The sequence below is a fragment of the Takifugu flavidus genome, chromosome 1 (assembly GCF_003711565.1).
Source record: "Takifugu flavidus isolate HTHZ2018 chromosome 1, ASM371156v2, whole genome shotgun sequence".
Classification (NCBI taxonomy): domain Eukaryota; kingdom Metazoa; phylum Chordata; class Actinopteri; order Tetraodontiformes; family Tetraodontidae; genus Takifugu; species Takifugu flavidus.
The window spans coordinates 23,339,621-23,361,315 of NC_079520.1; the positions used below are offsets into that span (position 1 = coordinate 23,339,621).

Genomic DNA, 21,695 nt, shown 5'->3' on the forward strand with positions numbered 1-21,695 from the left:
AGAAGAATGATGTGAACCTTTTTGGATTGCTTGGATTTCTATCAAATTTGACACATTTTTTGTCAAACATAACATGTAAACATTCAAGTGCAAGGTAGAAAAAGTATGTAAACCTTTGGATTTAGAGACTGGTTGAGCTCCTTTGGCAACAATACCCTCAACCAACCATTCAGTTTAGTTCAATATTCTTGGTGTTAATTGCTTTCTTGAGGTCATGCTAAAGCATCTCAATCGAGGTCAGAGCTCTGATTGGGTCACTCCAGAAGGTGTGTTTTAAGGTGTGTTTATGATGCTCCTTCCATCATAAATTGAATTTTAGTTTCTTCTGTCCTCAGAATATTTTGCCAGCAGTGCTCTGGAACATCCAGCTGCTCTCCAGCAAACTTTAAATGTGTAACAAATGTGTTGGACTCCTTGGTGTCCCCCCATGAACTCCATTGTTGTTTAATGTTTTACTAGATTTGTCTACTAAAATGTTAGCATTTACCAGAGATTTCTTAGAGAAGTCTTTATCAGCCACTTTCTCCATTTATAGACAGTCTTGTGGACACATGAACATGAAGGCTTTTCGATACCTTTGCAACCCTTTTCAGCTACATGCATGTGTTTTTGCAGGGCAGGACAATTTTAACCAACACCTCCAGTCTATTCACATTGCTCGACTCCAGGTTGGCTAAATCCTGGTTCAAATAAATCCAATCCAATGAAAGCCAATAAATCCAGGATTCATATAGTCTTTCTTGCAATTATTCTATTATATTTCTTTAGGCTTTGCTAAATTCTTAGGCAACTAAACCATATCAAACCTTTGATCACCAGTAGTGTCGACAGATCTGGCAAAAACCTGGAAGACCAAATTAGTTTCTTAATCCAAAAAAGTACAATAGGCGCCACCTTAGAAATTGGGAAAACGAACATGTCTGACTAAGTAAGATTGATGATCTGCAAAGGCCGAAATAAATAATAGCTATTGAATGAATACATTTCATGCATTATTACGTTGGAAACGAAGAGAGAGAGAGAGTCATAAATCAACATTAGAACGTGCCACCTTATTTGCCAGTTGCTCATTAGCGTCTGGTTTTTGGGAGTGTTGATTGATCAGGCTGGTCAGTGTGGCGGTGTGATGCAGATGGCAGTAGGTGATGAATGGTCTCTCGTCAAACAGGTGGGTGGAAAATATCTGCACCATAACGAAACATCGCCCAGAACTAAGGCATTTCTCTTTACTTTTTCCACCAAAAATGTTTGAAACAATGTATTTGTGCCAGAATATGCCTATACAGCAATATATGACACTGAGGATAGGAAGCAGGTAACGTGCCAGCAGTGTAACTGCTGCAGCTCAAGAGAACGGCAGTATTTTCCATGTGCCACAGGTCCATCGCAGTAAAAAAAAAAACCTATAAAAATGTGGACACCAAAATAAGAGAACGATTACTACAACACAACAGCCCGGAGGTAAATAACAATTTGAGGGAGTTTATGATGTTCTGTTTCTGTTTGAGAGTTGCTGATGAAGCTGTGCTCATCTTATGGCAGTTTGTGATGCTGTTAAGCAAACAGAAAGTTATGAGAGTTTCAGCGGTGGGTGAGATCACAAGCTAATCCCAAACACAGACGTCTTTTTTTTTTTTTTTTACATTTTCTCACTATCTGGTGCTTCACATCTCATGTTGCACCTTTAACACTCCGATGGGGATTATTGGAGCTTGATCAGTAATGTTGCCACACTTGTGCCTCAGAGAATTTAAAACACACTTTGTTTCAATTTCAAATACACAGTCGGACCCTGAATGATTGTTGTTAGATTCAGTGTACAATACAGCAGATGATGGTTGCAGAAGTACACAGTTAAGTGTAATATGTCAACGATATACAAATAAAACTTATGTAAAAATGTAGAATATAGGGGTGTTTCTGGTATATTCATTCATTAGTGGATAAGAACCTCTATGTGTAAATGATTGATAGTAAATTGCACCTTCATGCTAAAATCTGAACATCCTTACCTGTGCTGACAGCCTTGGCCAGTCGCCGCAGCTTCCTCTGGTGCGTCTTTCCTCTGTAGTGGATCTGGGCCTGGGCTCTTGAGTTGAGTTGAATGTTGCACACCTGGCACAACGTGGCACTGTTGCAATTTTGACGGCGCTCCCGTTTGGGCCTGTTCCCTTCTGACACCCTCTTTCCTTCCTCATCTTCCTCCTCTTCTCCATCCCCTTGTCCTTCTTCAGTTTTGGGTGGAATGTTGCTGTGTGACAATTCTGGCTTTTGTGTTTGCTTCATATCTGTAGAAATGAGAACAGGGGGACATTAACTCATCGAAAGCTTGTAGGAAGGATCTAAGAAAAATGGAGCTGTATGTTGTTAAAACAACCACAAGGGGGCAACAGTGCAGCGTCTCTGGTATTCATTCAAATATCTAAATTTATTTAAAAATATTTTATCTTGGACAGTCAAATAACTTATAATAAACCAGCCTTTAGATTTAGTAAGTCACTGCAATACAATAGAGAGCTGCAGATTCCCAGTGAACAAAAAGCGACCTCTTTGTGAGCGCGCACAACCTTTTAATACCTGTAAGAGCTAAACGATTGTGGCTAGAGGTGTAAAATGAGCGTCAGCTTAATAAATGCTTCGCTTTGTATGTGTGTCGGGGGTGACCCAAAGTGTAACTGCATTCTTTGTTTGGCCGCTCAAGATAACGGAATCAATTAAGTCCCGTTGCTGGACAGTTAATCGTCAGGCTCAGTGAACGCACCAATCCGACAGAAACCCATCATTTGTAGGAATCTTTGCAGCTCTGGAAATTCAATTTGACTGGTTAGGAGATGAAAGTATTATGGAAATTTGTCCACCGGAATACATCAGCCTCCTACCAGCGACGTGAACTTCAAAGCTGCGCGTAATTACTGTGATTATGACGATTGCGCAGCCTGACGGTGGACAGGACAGTTTGTGGTGCAGAGCCTGCAGGCAGGACTTCACAGCTAACACGCTAGAACACAACAGAATTGTTCAAAAATAAAAGCTGGGAAGCAAAAAATATGTCAATACACATAGTGAGCAAACGGGATAAAGGTATATATTCCTCAATATTAAAGGTGTTTGGAAAACAATATCTCGGTTGCATGTTGACCGATAACATATTTCATTCATTTTCTGTCAAAGTACATAATTTATGTCATTGGGCTAATGAGGATCTAAGAACTCTATCATTATATTGATTTATCAAAATGTCACAGTAATCGTTAAACAACTAAAACAATTTAGAATAAATGAGGATGGGGTGTCTGAGTGTAACCCCTGGAACCATTTTCTCACCCCATTCTAGAAGGTAAGGGGATACAGGGAACATGCTGAGCATAAAGTTGCCCAAATATGAGTTTACTGAATAATTTAGCACTGATTTGGAGTGAAATCTCATTTTAAAGATGCTTTTCTGTTCACTGCCAATAGCGTAAGCTTGTCTCAAAGAAGAAGCCTGTCCATGAATGAACAGAGGCTACAGTAAAACTTCTCATTATATCAACAATGGTTTCTTTGGTCACTCCAGAGTTTAATGGAAACCACGACAATTCGAGAGCAAATACATGCAAACAAGCTCTGACTCTGGGGGATATTGACATTTACCAGTCCCAAAAACCCGTGCGGGGCCGTACCCTCTCCCAGTTGTGGGGGCACTCTCTGCCCACTTTGGGGACTGTAGATTAACTTGGGACTATCAAGAAGCAGCGATATCTCATTCGTACTGAAAATACAGGACCCTTCTGAGGCTCTGTAATTAGACTGACTACACTTTGAATCCTTTGAGGATCAATTGGAGGAGAGGTGGTAAATCCAGCACCAGCAGAGTATCAAGTATGAGCTGGGGCCATTGGTATTTGTAACACACCACTAGAGGTGATTCCTGCACCGTGTAAGGTAGATAAAAGTAACAGCATTTGCTAAAAATGTTCCCGTTAATCAAGGACAGCGCAGTAGTGCGGTGGTTTGATGGTCCATATTCCACGAAGAAGAAGAACTCATGAGGCTAAACCAAAGTTCAATCAGGAAGGATTTCTCTCCATGTGCACATAATTTTCCTTCGTTCCTTCCTGCTTCAATTACAATTAGATACGCTCCCCTTTTAGCTGCTCCCACGTAGCTGCCAAATTTGAAAGTGCTCTCTCTTCTCATCCATCTGTCATCGTCGTTTGGCAACCGACCTCTGCCTCTTCAGCCCCTCTTCAGCACCTCATCCACCCTCAACCTTATTTTCATCATGTAATATCCACCCTCGCCACCAGGGTCTGGGCCCAAACCTTTTAGTCTGAGCCTTTTCTGCTTTTTGATTTGTGCCATTTGACTGATGTGATTACCGATTCATGGCTGTTTAAATGTACAAACATCAACTGGCTAACCGGCGCTCCTGCTGCCACTGATGAGCCCAACAACATTTGAAACATGGACAGATGCTGTGCCAGACTGCTTTTTCCAGACACTGACCTGTCTGAGTTGAAAATTTACCTCAGTGTCATCAGCCAGCTGCTGGATAAGAGCTCAAAGTCCCTTTATGGGTAGAAATGTTAGTCATTTTAGAAGATCAATAATAAATTAGCAGCATCATGAATCAGGAAGTCAAACATCGGTGATCTAATTCTGTTTGCGTTTACAAGGACGTTCTATTTATGGATGAAGACTTCTTTTGCGTCTTTGACAGTCTGCAGAATAACCCTCCAAAACTTTGAAAAGTATCCTCTGATACCAACCAGTTGCCCAGGTTTCTTCGCTCACTCTCTGTGGTGTGTTCAGCTGCAGAAGCCACCTAATAACCCGCCTACTAAAAGCTTCTTCTGCATGTTGCCATCCTGTGAGGCCAGCAGCTGGTGCTTTTTGGGTGCTTTGTTGCTACCACACTGAGGGCTTTCCACCCTGTTTGGCACCTGAGAAGGCCAGTCCACAACTATGGAATAAACAGATTAAGTTACTCCTCCATGCAACAGTAGCTGTTAAAGATAGGAGAGACCTACCAGAGCCAACAGAGTAAAAATAAAATCCTGGAGTAATACAATCCAGACCCAAAATGAATTTGATTATAAGGCATTTGGCAAGGTTTGAGTCTAATGCATGTTTGATTGCAAGAATCAAACAAAAGTTGTTTGCATTCCCCTCTCTCCTCTCTTCCTTCTCTTGTGCCCCTACCTTTCTATCTCTCTACAGATGCAGATGGAAAACAATGGATTTGAAAGAAAATGTTTTCCGCTGCCATCTTTTAGAATTTTTTAGGTGGTACTGCTTGAATATAAAAGCAGCGAGTGAGGCATGAATTGTGGCTTTTGGCACTGTACAAAATCCTAAATGTGATATTCAAAAAGAAAATATATGCTGCGAACACGATATGTATTAATTATTGACATTTCTGATCATCACATTCATATTTTCTGTCCTATTATTTTTTAACTGCAGACTTTACTGCATGATGTGCAGTATTTTAAAATTTACGTCCCTAATGCTCAAAAAAGGGACAAAACATAAAATCTACATAAAAATACTGTAGTTTTACTTAAATAAGTGCATAAGTGTAAATGTGTAGGTTTGTTTTGAACCATCTTTGAACTATAATGACTTTCCTATCAAAAGGCAAGAAAGAAAAGAAAATATCCATGAATAAAACGAAAAGTAAAAATTATTAGTAAAAATGTCAATTTATATTCAGTATTTTGAGGTGGAAATGAATCAGATAAAAGAAGAGAACAAAAAGAGAGACAAAGAACGAGTGGATAAACCAATAAACTAAATCCTTGAGTTAATAATTCTCTTTGTCGTGGCATGATCTTGACTCAGCAAAACACCCTGCATCTGCATGCTGGCAGAGGAGTTCAATCTCAATGACTCAACTGACGTCTTTCCAGCTGATTAGGACGACATCTTCATCCGTGTGACTCTAACTTCATCTGCCCACAGTTGTCTTCTTATTGTCTGATGCAACTTTACAGAAATGAAGTTCCACCGATCCAGCAAGAGACTTATTCATGTCTGCTGGGGTCCAAACCGCTGCCAACGTTGATGACGGCTCGCTCATTTTTGCCCTCTGACATCCAGACAGCTGACACGGTCTCAAAGGATGAAAGAAAAATCTAACAAATCAATAATGCCTGCATTTGGATCTGGGTTTAAAGTGTCAAATTAAGATCTTGGACGCACAGCTAAGACTTAATTGTTAATGCTGTTGAGTATTTCTTAATCAATTTTTGTTTTTTTTATATCAGGCAGCTTTGGTGTTCATTATTTCTGGATGCATATGTTAGCGTTGCTATAGCATGATTCTCAGGAAAATAAAACAACATGCTAAAGTCACTAGCTAAATATGTAGCCCCGTCTCATCTGCAGCTGTTCCTCTCTGCCGCAACACTTGTTCATCAGTGTTTCCACGAGGATCCTAAATGCTAATCTCTCATTGTGGGGAGGTGGATTGGAGCCAAGCAGGTCCAACCAGGTGGGCAGCTATAAAACTGCCGACCTTCTTCGGGAAAGCCGCTGCCACTGTCTTTATGATGCGTTGCTGTGTGGTTTTGGTGTCTTCTTGATTCAGTTCTGGGGCAAAATTGTTGATCACAAACCTCTGAAAGGGATTGCTGCAGGAAAAGCTTTGGCACCGTGAACGAATAATCAGATTATATCATCAAAGACACCTTCAATCCACTGTACACACATCTGAGTACAGCAGTGCTGCATTTGGAGCTTTATGGAGATCAGAAGGGGATTTTTTTGTAAGTTATGATAATTTTTTAAAGTGTATTAACGTCGAATTATAGGATAGATTTACTCGTCAGCATGTGGATGATGCCAATTGTCCGTTTTGCTCAAGGGTACATAGAAGAACATTGAACATAACTTTCTATAAATAGCTGCTTAATCCCCTACTGTTTTTCATAATAGTGAAGAGTTTTTGGCTGTACCTATATTTACACCTCTACATTATATATGATCAGGAAAAATCTGTTAAATCCCCAATAATTGCAGACAAAACCAAAAAAAGCTACTTTAAAATTTCATAAATGTCTGTTTTTGGTCAGAAATGTCCTGGATTAAACTGGTTTAATGCAGATGTGATAAGGCTTTAGATATTTCTTAATTCAACTTTCAACTTATGCTGAGAGCACTGGAGACGCTAAGGTCAAGGTGAGATCCCTGGCAACACCTGTCATCACTGTTCCAAGAACAGATGACAGAAAATAAAGCGCCCGGCCTGACACGGCACTGGGCGATGGCGTAACACCAGCAATAATGTTGCTGAAGACATCATGGGATATATTTAATATGTGATGAGCCCGTCTGAATGCAACATGTCAGATGAAGGCACAACACGGCACAAGAACAGACAAGAACAGAGACACCAAAAGGCTTTTTTTTTGGTTAAAAGGAGCAATTGAGTGACAGGCAGACTAACCCTACAATTACAGCTGTGTTTCTAGGCAACACAGCCAGCGAAAATACAAATCTAATGCTTTTCCACACAAATTGCAGTGAAATTACGCTGTAATTTGTGCAGGAAAGGCAAAGGAATATGAACAAAGGCGGAGATGATCGAATAAATTCAGCCGATATGCACCAGAGGCAGCATCTGTCCAGAAATGAGGATTAACCACTTCAGATAATTGTCTTCTGACACCTTACTGCCAGGTCTAAATGCAAAATTAAGCTATATCAGCCCAGAAGGGTTCAAGAAAGAAAAAAAATAACTTTAACATATTGCTCTCTGTAATCTGCTGTAGGTTTTAGGGGCTAATTTATGGTAGAGAATCAGTGACGGTGATGTCAGTCCGACAGTCTCTCCTGGGACTGACGGTAAAATACACAGAATAACTCCCATTTTAAAACAGAATCTCTCATTCTGAACCCACCAGTGAGGAAACTGGCCAACACGCAGCCCTGGCGGATGATGTGGAAGGGAGAAGCGAAGATATTTAAACGGGTTACAGCAGTAAGCAAGATCGCAATGCTTGAGGAGGAGAATGACTCATATGCACACCGTCAAAAAGGTGCATTAACCAAGAGACTGTTGGAGCAGCAGATAGTAGCAGAGCAAACCCAGAGTATGTACACAGTGCATATAGCATTTTGCTTATGTATATTTATATATAAATGAAACGGTTGGCATGGATAATCCAATAACATGACTTGTATTCTGTGTAAGTTTTTTGTGACAAGGTCATTTGCAAATGCGCTGCTCATATAAAGCAGTGATTCACTCTGTTGGGTAAGTGAGTGGGAGTTGTTAAGAGGCTGCATATTTTTAGTCCACATTTCCCCGAGACTCTGATACTAGGAATATGCACGACAGCCAAATGTTGAAATGGAGGCTTGGACACAATTTATAGACCACCTGGGTATATTTTTGTCATGAATCCTTTTAAAAAAAATAAAAAAATCAAAGTTTTGTTTTACAAACTACTTTCTTCAGAGTAGTTTTACAAGCTCAACTTAAATGCCCTCCGATGGATTATTTGATTTCTTCCTCTAAAGGTGAATTATTTACATCAGCGATAAATTTAAAACCAAACAGGATAAGTAAATTTTCACCCAAGAATATGGGTGAAAATTTACTTTATCATTTCAATCTATTTCCCGTCAGCTCCACAAGTACCGGTAAAGTCTGATAATGCATATAAATAGTGTTTTTAAAAAAACAACTTTAAAATAAGTTGTAACCATTTGATTCAAAGACATTAAACTTTTTTCTTAATTAGCCAGATCAAGAAAATTGTGTTGTTGAGTCAGAAGCAGTGATATATACATTAATATTAATGGAAGCACTTGTCAAATTTCCTGTCATGTAACTTCTAGAAACACAAGGTTATGTGGAATGACCTGCGTCTTCAAACACACTCAAATGTGCCAGACAAGCAGAACACACACACATGCGTGAACACACACTTGTAACTGGAGATTAGATCAATGTTAAACAAAGAGAGAGCCAGTTTTTGACATGCCAGCTCTTTAATTAGACCACTACTATCTGGGGACACACACACACACACACACACACACAACCTGCCATCACTAAGTGTGTGTAATCCACTGTATGTTGTCTGTAACACATAGGTGTCACAATGAGGCAGATATGAGGTGAAGCAGCTGTCAGTCTGGCTGGTGTGTTGGAAGGCTGTGGAGGACCAGACACACACAAACACACATGCACACACACCCTAGCTCGTACATGCAACATGGCCTGAGCCAAAAGATGTAATCAATGTGTCAATTAAAATGCATGGGATGGAAATGAAAAAACATTTAGAGTCAGTCTATCTATCTATCTATCTATCTATCTATCTATCTATCTATCTATCTATCTATCTATCTATCTATCTATCTATCTATCTATCCATCCATCCATCCATCCATCCATCCATCCATCCATCCATCCATCCATCCATCCATCCATCCATCCTCCATCCATCCATCCATCCATCCATCCATCCATCCATCCATCCATCCATCCATCCATCCATCCAGCTTTTGTTTGCTAAAGTTTGGTGCAGAGGAAATGTTTCCGTTCAAACAGATGTATCACATCTTAATCACATCTGGCTCACAGAAACTCAGGCGGGCCACTCCCGTACCTCCACAGAGCGGTCACCTGACAACACCACATGACTGCTTGCATCGCCGCGAGCCGCCACAGAATGTTATCCGTTTGATCCTGACAGGTTGCCATCCATTATAAATGAAATCACAGAAATGTTGCAGCTGCTGTTTGTTCCATGGGATTAGGGGATGCGGTTCTGTCTACACGCAAAGTACACGACATTATTTGTGGTGTGAAGGAGTGAAGGGCCTCACCTTATCCACGGGTTCCCTCCTTAGCTTACATAAAATCCCCAGTGCTCCAATATTACTCATTCATCGGCCTTTACTAACCGTAAATAAAGGAAGAAGAGTAACTATGTGTTAAATAACCAGGCGGGTGGGAGGTGTGTACACTGGCAGGATGTAAGCTGTTTCTGGGATTGTTTTGGTGTTCTTGTTTTTGTCTGCTTTGGTCTCTCCTCTGTCTACCGCTTCTCCTGAATCGTGTGATTGTTGTATCCATTCAGCCTGACCTCTGCCACTTCCTATCATCTATAAAAGCTGTTCTCCTTCCAGTCTATCAGATGTCGAACATCCGTGCTTGTAACCTTGTAAATATGCCACTGTCCTTGTCTTCAAAGCATCCTTCCTTGAGTTTGATTAAGTTTCACCATGTATTTCTAATTGTACTTCAGCACTGCAATGTAATCACATTTATTCCTCAACTTTAAATTTTAGCAGTTTTTGCATTTGTGTCACACTTCTTGTTAACACGTAAACTTGGTCTGCCTCTTGGGTCCGCATTTGAGTGCAACTCTGCCTACGGTGTCGGCGGTTAAAATCAAGAGCAGCTTTATTTATGTTTTTATCTGGAGGGAGGGACTGCACTCGGACCAAGGGCAACAACTGTGGGCATCTGTCAGCAACCATCTGGGAGAATCCACCCCCGGCCAAAGCAAATGTGACTCGTACACGGATGACAGTATGAGAACTCCAAATGTGCAGATGAACAGCCAAAAAATAACCGAATACAAAGAAGGAAAGGAAACTGCTGTGGTTTACAAAAGGAGAAATACATCCTATTTTACAGAATACTAGAATATATATCTAGTTCACCTGCTGAACAACAACAAATAGTTACCAATTTAAAACTTGGAATTGAAACAGTATATTGAAAAGGAATTTTTCATTACCACACCTTAGCGGAACTTACTGCATTTAATGGTTGCTTTTATTTTGTTGATTGCTTTTTGTGACAAAGAAACAGCTCGAATTTGGGCAAGAAAAGCGCCACTTTAGTATTTCAAGTTGGATCGAGTACTCTTATAAAAACAGCATTTAAACCTTTAAAATAATAAACTTTAGGAATGTAAATCGTTTTTAACACAGACCTGGTGTAATGATAAACAGTGGGCTGCAAAAGCTTAGCGAGCATGTAACAATTGGAGGGCCATATAAAGCAGTTATTCCAATTGTGGTAATATGGATGCTAACAAGACTAAAGCTTATGATTATGACATAAAGCTCTCGCCTTCTCCTCCTTGCTGTCATCAGAAGCAACCGACAGTCCTATTCAATGGGATGCAAAGAGGATGTAACAGTGGGTCAAATCAAGGCTTTGCACTGTGGAAAACAAATAATAAATACAAACACAGTCCAGCTTTTCATTTCCATTTATATGTCCAGTATAATATTATAATGGCGATGTCACTTGAGGGTCCACACCATGAGATTGCCTCGTTCTATTGAAAGACATGTGGGTGAAACTCACGGACGTCGGACTCACGAACAATACATCACATTACTCCTGCATTGACCTGCACTATTTCTTACCACTTACTATTTATGTATATACTGTATATATGTCTTATTTTATTTTATTTATCTTATTCTAGTGTGGTCTTCTTTATGTTGAATGTCGCAGCGTCACACCATGACAAATTCCTAGTTTGTGTAATACTGTGTATTACATGAACAATGGCAATAAATCTGCTTCTGATTCTGATTCTGAAAGCTCTTATCTTTCCCAGCACCTAAATGTAACACTGAGGTAAATCTTGAATCTGCCGGCACTTTGTCTTTTAGCTATAACAACACTGTGGAAGGAACAGGGTCCCTATCTCCATGTTGTACAGCAGAGGTCCAAATGCATGAATACTGGCATCGTTGTGCAGAGCACGTGTCTTTTTTTCCTCCATCCAAACAGCTTCTTGCTGGTCTGGAGCTGAGCACGGCAACAATGGATGCACCGGGAAAGAATCGTGCTGAAGATGTGAATCGTTTTAAGACCTCAGCGTGAAAGAGCAGGAACCCCCCCCCCCCAAAAAAAACAAAAATCAAGTTGAGTTAGGGGCATCTAGAAGGATTAAAATAGTCAGGCCCAAGTCAGCGGTGACACACCTTCCAATTGTCGATTCCTCCCACGTTGTTTATTTTTGTGCATCCGAGCAGAAAATAGAGTCCAGTGATTCATTGTTAGACTGCCTGGGTCTTCTGTCTGGCTGCACCTTTTCAGTATGTCTGCTTTAAAAACACGGCCCAAACTGCTTTTCTATTATTTATTTTGATTCTTTTGCTAAATTCAGTTGTAGAGCTACCAAAATATTTGTGTGGGCATTTCTCTTTATTTAAAAAGAACCCTACTGAATGATTTGGGTGATGTAAGGAGGAAGAATCAGTGCCATTAACTTATTTACAGATAAATGCAACTCATAGCATGAAATGTATATAGGAAAGAATATATGTATATGTATATAGTAAAAAAGAAAAAAAATGCTTTTAATTTGCTGTTCAATGACATTTTGAGCTGATAAATTGGAATAATATTCAGTTCCTGTGAAACTGGTTGGCTAAAATGATAAAATTTTAAATATTTGATGTTATAGCTGGATTAAGCATGAATAAACTCTGCTATTTCCCGCTTAATATACTCATGAATATGTGTATAAAATGCATTCTGTGGATTCTGGCATTAGTAATTAACTGCATAGATTCACTATCCTCTTTAGCCTGCTTTGATGGATACATGGCATTACTTTTAATTTTTTATCATTCATCCAGGTTATTTGTACCAAAGCTGAATCATAATTGGAAAAACCTGAAGTTAAAATTAGATTAAGTTATAATAAAACCAATATCTACTCTTTAAACAAGTTTAATTGCCTGAATTAGCTCCCTGTTTCACCGAAGTGTGGCAAAGAAGAAGCACCTGCGCCTTTTTCTTTTCAACAAATAAACCCATGCGTAGTCTTTAAAGTCAGTTTGAATCACTTAAATATAATTAAATTGTTAATTAAAAGTGGTAAATGGAGAGCTTCACCATTTGTACTCGATCCGAGAGGTTAATTGCAGCCACAGCGGAGGCTGGAGTTGAACTGAAATAGATAAGAACACAAGACTGAGGATTGGTCCTGCTTTTATAATTGATGGAAAGCCTGGAGAAGCTACAGGGGAAAAGGAAATAAATACACAAAATGCACAAATAAACCAAAACCTGATATTTGAAGATTATCTTACTAGGTTAAACAGAACTTGGCATCAATCTGTGAACCCCTTCTTGTGTATGGTATTTCATTTTCCTTTTTTCCAATAAAAAACATATTTAAATTACTAATAAATTACAATGTTATAGCAGAGCATAGTGTATCGTAGCACAGAACATGCATAATAATCAGTTGTGATTCAAGAATTAGGCGATAAATAACCCATACAAATTATGATAAGAAATGTGTTAATTATGACATAAATAACAAATCCATCCTACACTTACACTCCACACATCAAACTGTTTTTAATTGTTATTTTCTAATCCTTTATTCAACATGCATCATCAGTTCCTCGCATGTTAGAACATTTGAAAGCGACTTGAGAAAAATGCAAAGAAAGAAATGTAAATATAAAAACGACAGGGTTTTCCTGAAGGTCTTTGAATGAATCTGAGAACAATCTGTCTGAGGTTCTACCAGCATCTTTTGATTCAGTCACAGCTGAAAACTGAAAAGCTGCAGAGCTAAAAAAGCACATTCAATTAATGGCTATTTAATTTGGCCTGCTCGACTGGCCTTTTGTGCTTAGCTGTAACAGTCATTACTGAGGATATACAACACGAAGTAACCAAGGGGGGGGAAGGTGCACAAAGAGGATGTCAATTGATGTGTGCTGCAGAGCTATTTGAGCTGAAAACAAGGAGATCAAAAATGCTTTTCAATGGCCAAGGTGCTGCTTTCCAGCTGCACAGTTTAAATAAAACGGTCCTGTCACGCATGGGGCTCTTGTCTTTTTAGTTTTAAAACAGAGCAGATTGATATTAGCTAATATTAGCTCCCGTGGGCCTGTGTGCTATAGTTTTAAGTTAAATAATGAGCAAAAATGTTAAAATGTTTTTAAAAAAAAAATCACACATCATTGAATCTGAAATCAAATCTTATCTTGTCAGAAGAATCTTGTTTTTTTTTATTATTTCGTCATTAACTTTGGCATCACTAAATGTGCAATAGCCACATTTACATCTGACATAGTTTTTTATTAATTTCTAAATTAATCTTGAAATGATCATCTTAAATGATTCACATTAAATCATTTCATTAAATTACCAACTTAAACATCAATTTCACAATTTTCCCACACTTTCTTTACAAAAACACCTCAAGTAAAAGTTCATCACTATTTTATAAGTAAATACAGATGCATGTAAACACAAATATCTTTCAAGCTTTGTGAGAACTTTTATAGAGGTACTACATTTCCCAGCTCTCTACCCTAACCCTAACCATCCCAACTACCCCCACCCCTGACCCTAACCCTACGTTAAACAAAATTCTACCTCTACCCAATTCACCCCCAAGCTAAACCTCATTTTAACCCTCACTTTGTTAGTAAAATGCATATTTTTGAATTCAATATGGTATGTACAGTAACAAGCAGTATGCACACACACACATTCTCTCTCACTCTCTCTCTGTTTCACTCTCACACACACACACACACACACACACACACACACACACACACACACACACACACACACACAACACACACACACACACACACACAGAGTTTTCACACCACTGCCAGCTATGCTTGATGTGTACCTAGAAACGGTCTCAGGGGAATAGAGAGTTAATGGACCGTATGAAAATTCATCTACCCACACAATCCAAAATGTATCTGCCGACCCCTCTGTCCATGACAGGTGCTCAAACAATGGTACAACAGAAATGTGGGTTTTTTTTGTGTAATGCAGAGCACCACTGCTAATACTACTAGCATTAATATTAAAGGTAAATATCATTCTAATGCTAAATTCAGGCTCATCTCTTCACAATGTTTCTGAAAAAAAATTACCCTTTGTCTGCATTATACTTAATTTTGTTAAATGAACAACTTATACAACATGCACATATCACATTAACAACAACACATATCGCATTTTCAAGTTGATCTGCAATCATAGTTATAATCACCATAGTTATAATCTTAAAAGGCGCCATGTAAGGGGTACATTTCACATTAAAAACACCACATGACCAAATACAGTATTGAGACACTATTTGCCAATCTGGTGTTAAGAACCCATATAGTCAAGCCTATTAAACATTATTAATTTGTTGAAACTATCATTAGCATCTTTTAAGGATCCCCTTGACCAGGGACCATGTTCAACCTGGTCCTACAAGGTCCATAATCAAGCCAGGTTTTCTGTCCTACCAGGTTCACAATCAACTGGGATTCCTGGTAAAAATAGGCGTCTATCTTCTAGGACAGAAGGCTGGATCCCGGGCATTGAAGGACTGGGTTAATGACCCCTGTCCTAGATCAACAGGAGCAACTAAAGCAAGTTTTATTGTCTGAAGAGGAACAGGAGCTTCCACAACCTCTACCATATATACTCTGACGTTCCTCTCAGAGTTGTGTATTTTCCTCATTTTAATATTTAAGTAGCCAAATAAAGAACACAGCATTTTCTCCAGAGGTGCAAGCTGCCACACTGGGAAGGAGACCATCTGACTTGTAATGACAGAGCCCAAGAGGAAGGTTGAAAAAAAAAATCAGTTGCACTTTTGCTGTGAAATACTGCACATTTACGGTACTGTGGTAGGCTTGGCAAGAGGGTGATTTGCAACGTCACCAGTCTTGGTTTTGGATCATTGCTGCGGATTTTTGAAGGATCGCTCTGAAGGAAATCCTAAGTGCATTTTCCAAAAAAATAAAATAATATTTAAAAAAAATCTTCCTCCATCCTCCTGCAAACCTTGAAGGCGAACACAGGAAAATCCAAATCCAACAGGTAAAATGAAGAGTGCAACCATTCTGCTCTGGAGCGTCCCAGAAATAAGGCTTTGTCTGAGGAGATAACTCTGGAACAAGGGGAACATCATGTTTCTTATTCCAGAGAGAGAAATATGTTAAACTCTGACCTTGCTCCCTCATGCTGAGCCTAAAGTCACTGACCTGAAGCAGTTGGAAGTTGGCTTTAAATGGCAAAGCAGTAGATGTCAAGGCCCAAATAATTTACATGAGTGGGGGGGTGGGGACAGTTACACAGTAATCACCCATGTATTCTTAACACAACATCATGTTGGGGGTTGAAGATGGGCCTATTACAATTTAAACTATCCACTGAATGATATTCAATCCTCTATCTGAAAGAGTAGCACATGCTAAGCTAATATAAATAGCAACAAAGACATTACCAGCATTTGAAAACAATATTTCTTTGGTATTTTTTTTGGTTTCTGTAGCAGGAAACATAAACAGATTAAATCACGATGCATGTAAAGGGCTGACCACAAATCCTTCATCGGCATCGGAAAAATGCGTGTGCGTAACGGCGACTATACTGTTTCACGGATGACGACTCGCCCCACTTTATCAGCGGGATCCATGAGTCCATTGACAGAACGGAGCAGGAGCTCAAGCTGCTCCCATCCCCAACCCCGTTCCACATGATTATTCTCAATTTCACAGTCGATGGCTTTTTCACGGAGACAGACGGCAGCAGCCAAATGCCAAAGTACAGACGAGAACGCTCTGAGGTGGGAGACAAAGTTGGGGGGGGGGCAGAAGGGTAGTCTTTCCACTTTATCAATTGTGCTTGGGATACACTTATCTATCGGCAGCTACAACTGAGTGATGGATGCAGGTCGCTGACAGGGCTGGTTTTATCTGAACCTGACAGAATCTTTGGTTGCCAGGAGCTGAATGTATTGGAACACAAAAGATACTAATCCAAAAAAAAAAAAAAAAATGATTAAAAGTGTCAGCATACCTTTGATTCTAACAATTTCTGGGTATTATGGAGATTTTTTTTACTACAAACAACAGCAAAAAGGCTTTGTTTTTAGGTTTGTTGTGTGTATTTCAACTGAAAGAAGAGCCTGGCCCACCAATCAAACCAAGAAAGCAAAAAAGGTTAGAAAAAAAAAAAAAAGACAACCCTTCACACATCGCATGGGGGCTCGTGAAAATTACAGCATCACTCAGGAGAGTGGGCTGTGGGAGGTGCAGCATTTGATGAATCAAGGACCTTTTGTTCTCAGTTAAACGACTGCTCACTCGCCGTCGAAAAAACGGGTTCTCGGCGACGCTCGGCAGGCAGGCGGCCATCATTTGGAGCCATTTTGGTTTTGAAGCTGATGCAGGGGGATGGGGGCGTGGAGAGAGCAAGGTTACTCAGAAAGGGTGCAGAAGATGATGATGTAGCCAGCGCTGGGTGGGCTTAAGTGGCTCTGTTTGATTTTTGTTGTATGCCATAGTGAACAGTAAGAGATGTACAAGAAACCAAGATGAAATAACACAATGACGGCGTAGCAGGTGTGTGACGGAGATTTAAATAAGTGTGAAAATCCGGTCAATATTCTTTAGTACGAAAAATAGATTTACATATCAAATGCAATTTTGATTTCGAGTTCTATTGTGTTGGTGTGTTTAATTTACATTTTAAAAACTCGGGAATCCGCTTAATTGTTTAAATTACCAGTAACAACAGTACAATGTGTTCAACACATTCTCAGACCAACGCAACTGAACACTGTGCTTCATCTTTGGAACCTCGTAGTTCAACATAAATGAGGAAAGCTTGCAAGAAACCCTCCTTAATATTTTCGATTCACCTTGGACCTTCAGGTATAGTTGTAGCATTCAAGCCCCTAATGCGTCCACTCCTAAACGGATGTTGTAGGCCTACCTGCAACAACTATTTTCAGTTTATTTCCCACAAAAACATCTGCAAACGTGCACAGAGCAGCAGTGTGGTCACACCTTGACTGACACCTTTGAGGGCCGATCCAGCATAGCCCCAAAGGCCCACAAATACTCCTTTCATTAACCAAGTTCACAATATCGGCCTTCATCAACAACCAAGAACTTACCTTTAAAGCAATATATGGGCACAGACTCCTGTTTCAGAAGCAAATCACAGCAGAATTTTTTAACCCTTAAACCGCTTTGTTTTGAAAAAAACTGTAGTTTCACTTCAGAGAGCATTTAAATAACCAAATACACTAATATTTTTGACAGAAAAGGAAAACTTGTAAAAATATATATATATTCAGTAAAACTGATCGTTTCCCAGAGCGTAGTATAAGGCCATCGTAACAGCCTTAATAAAAGTTATTTTTGAAACCCGTAGTCAAAATAGACATATTTGACTCAAACGGCACATGAAGACATACATTTAAAAGACAAATAAAAGCGTCCAGCATGTTCTTAAAAGGCCCCGGCGGAGGAAAAAGCTTCGCAGCGCTGAAATAGGGAGCGTTTTCCTACCTGTGTGAGGCGGTTTATCCTCCGCTCCGTGCTCGCTCTCCATTTCCAGCTGTCACGGACTGCAGCGCGAGCTCAGCTGTAGGCGTCAGTCCCGCGAGCGGAGCGGAGGAAAGGGATAAACCGCGCGCGCCAAAGTGCGTGCGTCCGCGCGCCGCCTGCGCGCGGCACGGCAGATATGGCCGAAGGCGCAGATGGAAACGAACGTTCGAGTGAAGCGGACGCAGCAAAAACATGCAGACCGAGTCAGAAGTGGAGTCACCGAGAGCTGGACTTAGATCTATTTTAATTTATCCGACAAATAAAACACTTATGGAGAACTACAGGATGGGAACATTGGGAATTTGCTTCTGCTTAGACATTCTGGATGGCCTGAGTCTTCAGGAAGTTATACCTGAAGTGGCTTTGTGACCTTTTCAAAGACGCAGTCGAGGAATCTACTCAGTAATCAGGTGCAAGAAGAGAGCACATTCAGATAAAGATTGACAAGCCTGCAAAAAAAGACTATATATCACATGTGTCACACTAATCTGGCAAATCATTCAATGTAGGTTTGTTTGGCAAAAAACATATACAATCTGATTTAACTACTTTAAAAATAAAATACCAGTAACCTGATAACAAATTTGAAATTGTAACTATCATCACACAATAAAATCCCAAATACTAATGTATTTGATTGATTGCTGGCAGCTACATTGATTGACAGGTGCCTCTTTGCAAGCATAAATTAGCTGAAGAGTGGAAGAAAAGCTGCTGGGTCTCTGCGTGGTCCATCACGCTCTAATCCCGCCCCCCTCCAGAGCCTCTCATTAACATTGTTGGGCCACATTCAAAAGCAGATGCCTGCAGATGAGATTGAGGACGTGGGCACATGCCTGTGTGCGCGGTCAACTTGGTGGTGTGTCAGCTTTCAGCCGGACGCTGATGGATGCATAGTGGAAACATACTTGGAGTTTGAGCTATGTCCTTCTCATTGAAGTCCTTTGGCACCCTGATTGAGTCCAACATGGCTACTCTAAAAATAAAGCTCTATGTTTATAAGCAGAGATGAATCCTATTAGAGCCCATCAAGTACCTATTTAAAAAATAAAGAAAGAAAATAATTGACTGATACATCAGCGTCTTGAGCTTGAATGTTGATTTTTTTTTATTTAGGATATTTAGTTGCCCTGTTTTAGAATTGATGTTCACTAAACATCGAGACTCATTCTGACTTTGATTAAAACCATTTTGGTCCCTATGATGGCAGAATTATGTTGAAGCTGCCGGCTTCTTTCTAAAGCACTCAGGTTGTCTTCAAAGAGTGACTGATTGAGGTGGCATTTTAAAAAATAGAGCAACAGCCTGGGAGAAGATAAACAACAAAGCAGATTCAAACTATAAAGACCAGAAAAAGCATCAAGGTCAAATATCAATTAGTTAATCCAAAACCTACACAACTGAATTCTAATCGCTAGCAGGTGGTCGCCTTGGAACAAGGAAAAAGGGGCCAAAATCATCAGAAGACCATGCAGAAAAACAAGAACAAACAAGAAGCTTCATCAAAGGAGGTTTAAGGTCAACTTTATTGTCCCCAATGTGGAAATTCATGTGGTCGCTCACGTCCAGCGTCCAACATACAGACAAACCACAGAGACTCGCACCGGCAACAAACATATAAAGAGGACAGAGATGTTGGGTTGAGTACCTGGCGAATGGGACGGGGCAGTTGGCACAGGTGGAAGACAGGAGGGTCATTAGGGCAGGTGTTAGTTGGGGGAGGGGGGTAGAGCTCACTGGGAGAAACCAACATAGACAAAGATGTGGGGGGGGGGGCACGTGAGTCACATATGCTTGCAGATCATAAATGGGAAGCCTCACTCCGGTCCCTCTGAACATGATTCACGACTCAGACACGTTTGCGATTATTACGAGAATATCGGACTGGACGTAAAATGTCCTTTCTGTATACATGTATTTGGGTAATTTAATTTCTTTCTGGTGAGTGAAGAAGCAGCCAGAATATTTATCTTCAAAGTAAGTTTAGTTAATGTAAAGTCCCCTGTGTTGGATTTGTTTTTCGACATAACTATTAACATTTACAGTAGAAATATTATGAATGTTACATTTAATTTACAATAGAATTTTTTAAAAAGCATCAAAAGAGATTCAGTCATGCAAAGTCGGGGCACTGCCGTCAAAAACAATTACGGTACACCAATAAATACAAATAAACAGCAGTAATACTTTGCATGGACAACCGTGCTGCTAATTTTTTTTATTTTATTTAACCTGTCCTGCAAATGCACTCTTAAGCAGGTGAAGGGGACGGGTTATTGGAGCACATCAGGCCAGCAGGTCCTATCATCAGACAGTCAACAACGAGTTCTGGTCACCGCATTGGTATTGTAGTTATGAAAAGGCCGCCTGAGCCCTCAGGTGAAGGTGGAAAAGAGGTCTCAGTGTAGAGCTACGTTGTCTTCGCTAACATCAAAACAAACGTGGACTTATTTGAACTACTACTTTGATCCACAATGTGATGAGAGCACCTCAGTAAATTAGCGTTCGCATAAACTGTGGGGTCTCTTGGCAGGCGCCATTAGAGGACGCCGCAGATGCCGTCCTTGCATGAAAGAGATGACATTTTCAATTTTAAGTAACAGCCATCAGAGACTTTGGATAAGTTGTTCTTTAGTGCTTGGGGTGGGTGGCTTCAAACCATAATCTTTCCCACGGCACCAAAAATGGCTGGAGCCAGCCCTGGAGTCAGCGCAGACGCAATTGTGCACCGCCTGTGCGTCAGCAGGTAGAAACTCTTCATTGATTTTAGCCACACAGCTAACCATCGCAGCAGTTTCTCTACAGCCACATCTAACAATGGTCATTTAAGATGGTCTGTTGTCTACAGGATCGACTGCAAACCTCAGACTGTCATTACACACATGGTCACCGGACTGCATTTCATTTAAAAAACAACACAGGTTGTGTTAAGTTGTCGTTTAGATGACACATTACATCAATTTGACTCCAATGAATTGTTAATAAAAGTGATTGTGTTAAAGTGAAATCGGTGTGAATATGAGTGTGAATGGTTGTTCGAGGGTGAACCCCACCCCTTGCCCTGAGGCGGCCCACACACAAGCTCCAGCCCACACACAACCCCCACTAAGGCATTAAGTGATAGATGATGGCTGGATGGGTGTATTTGTGTTCTGCCGAGTGTTTTTTTTAGCAAATAAAATGCAAGGTATTAAAAAGAATCAGTGACCTTTTACCACTTCTCAGTGTGTGTTAGCCGTTCCATCCATACTAGTACACAATCTGCTGGCAACACATTTAGATGTTTCATTTCAGATAAGAGGTCATTATTGCCTCACATCACATTTACTATCAGCTGC

At 40.1% G+C, this 21,695-nt stretch overlaps 1 protein-coding gene across 4 annotated transcripts in view; it reads right to left on the minus strand.

Moving 5' to 3' along the window:
- The window catches only part of LOC130539909 (zinc finger protein 385B-like), a 41,520-nt gene extending 23,030 nt beyond the window's left edge, over positions 1-18,490 (minus strand). The window contains exons 1-2 of one of the 4 annotated variants that reach the window (XM_057058688.1): positions 18,319-18,490; positions 2,013-2,288 (exon numbers count right to left, since the gene is read on the minus strand). In XM_057058688.1, the coding sequence (XP_056914668.1) occupies positions 2,013-2,288; positions 18,319-18,361 (319 nt within the window). In that variant the 5' untranslated portion in view covers positions 18,362-18,490. Of the gene's footprint in view, positions 1-2,012; positions 2,289-2,761; positions 2,866-18,318 lie in introns of those variants that run through there. The other 3 variants (XM_057058671.1, XM_057058679.1, XM_057058697.1) reach the window with 3 other exon arrangements.
- Between the last annotated feature and the right edge of the window lie 3,205 nt (positions 18,491-21,695).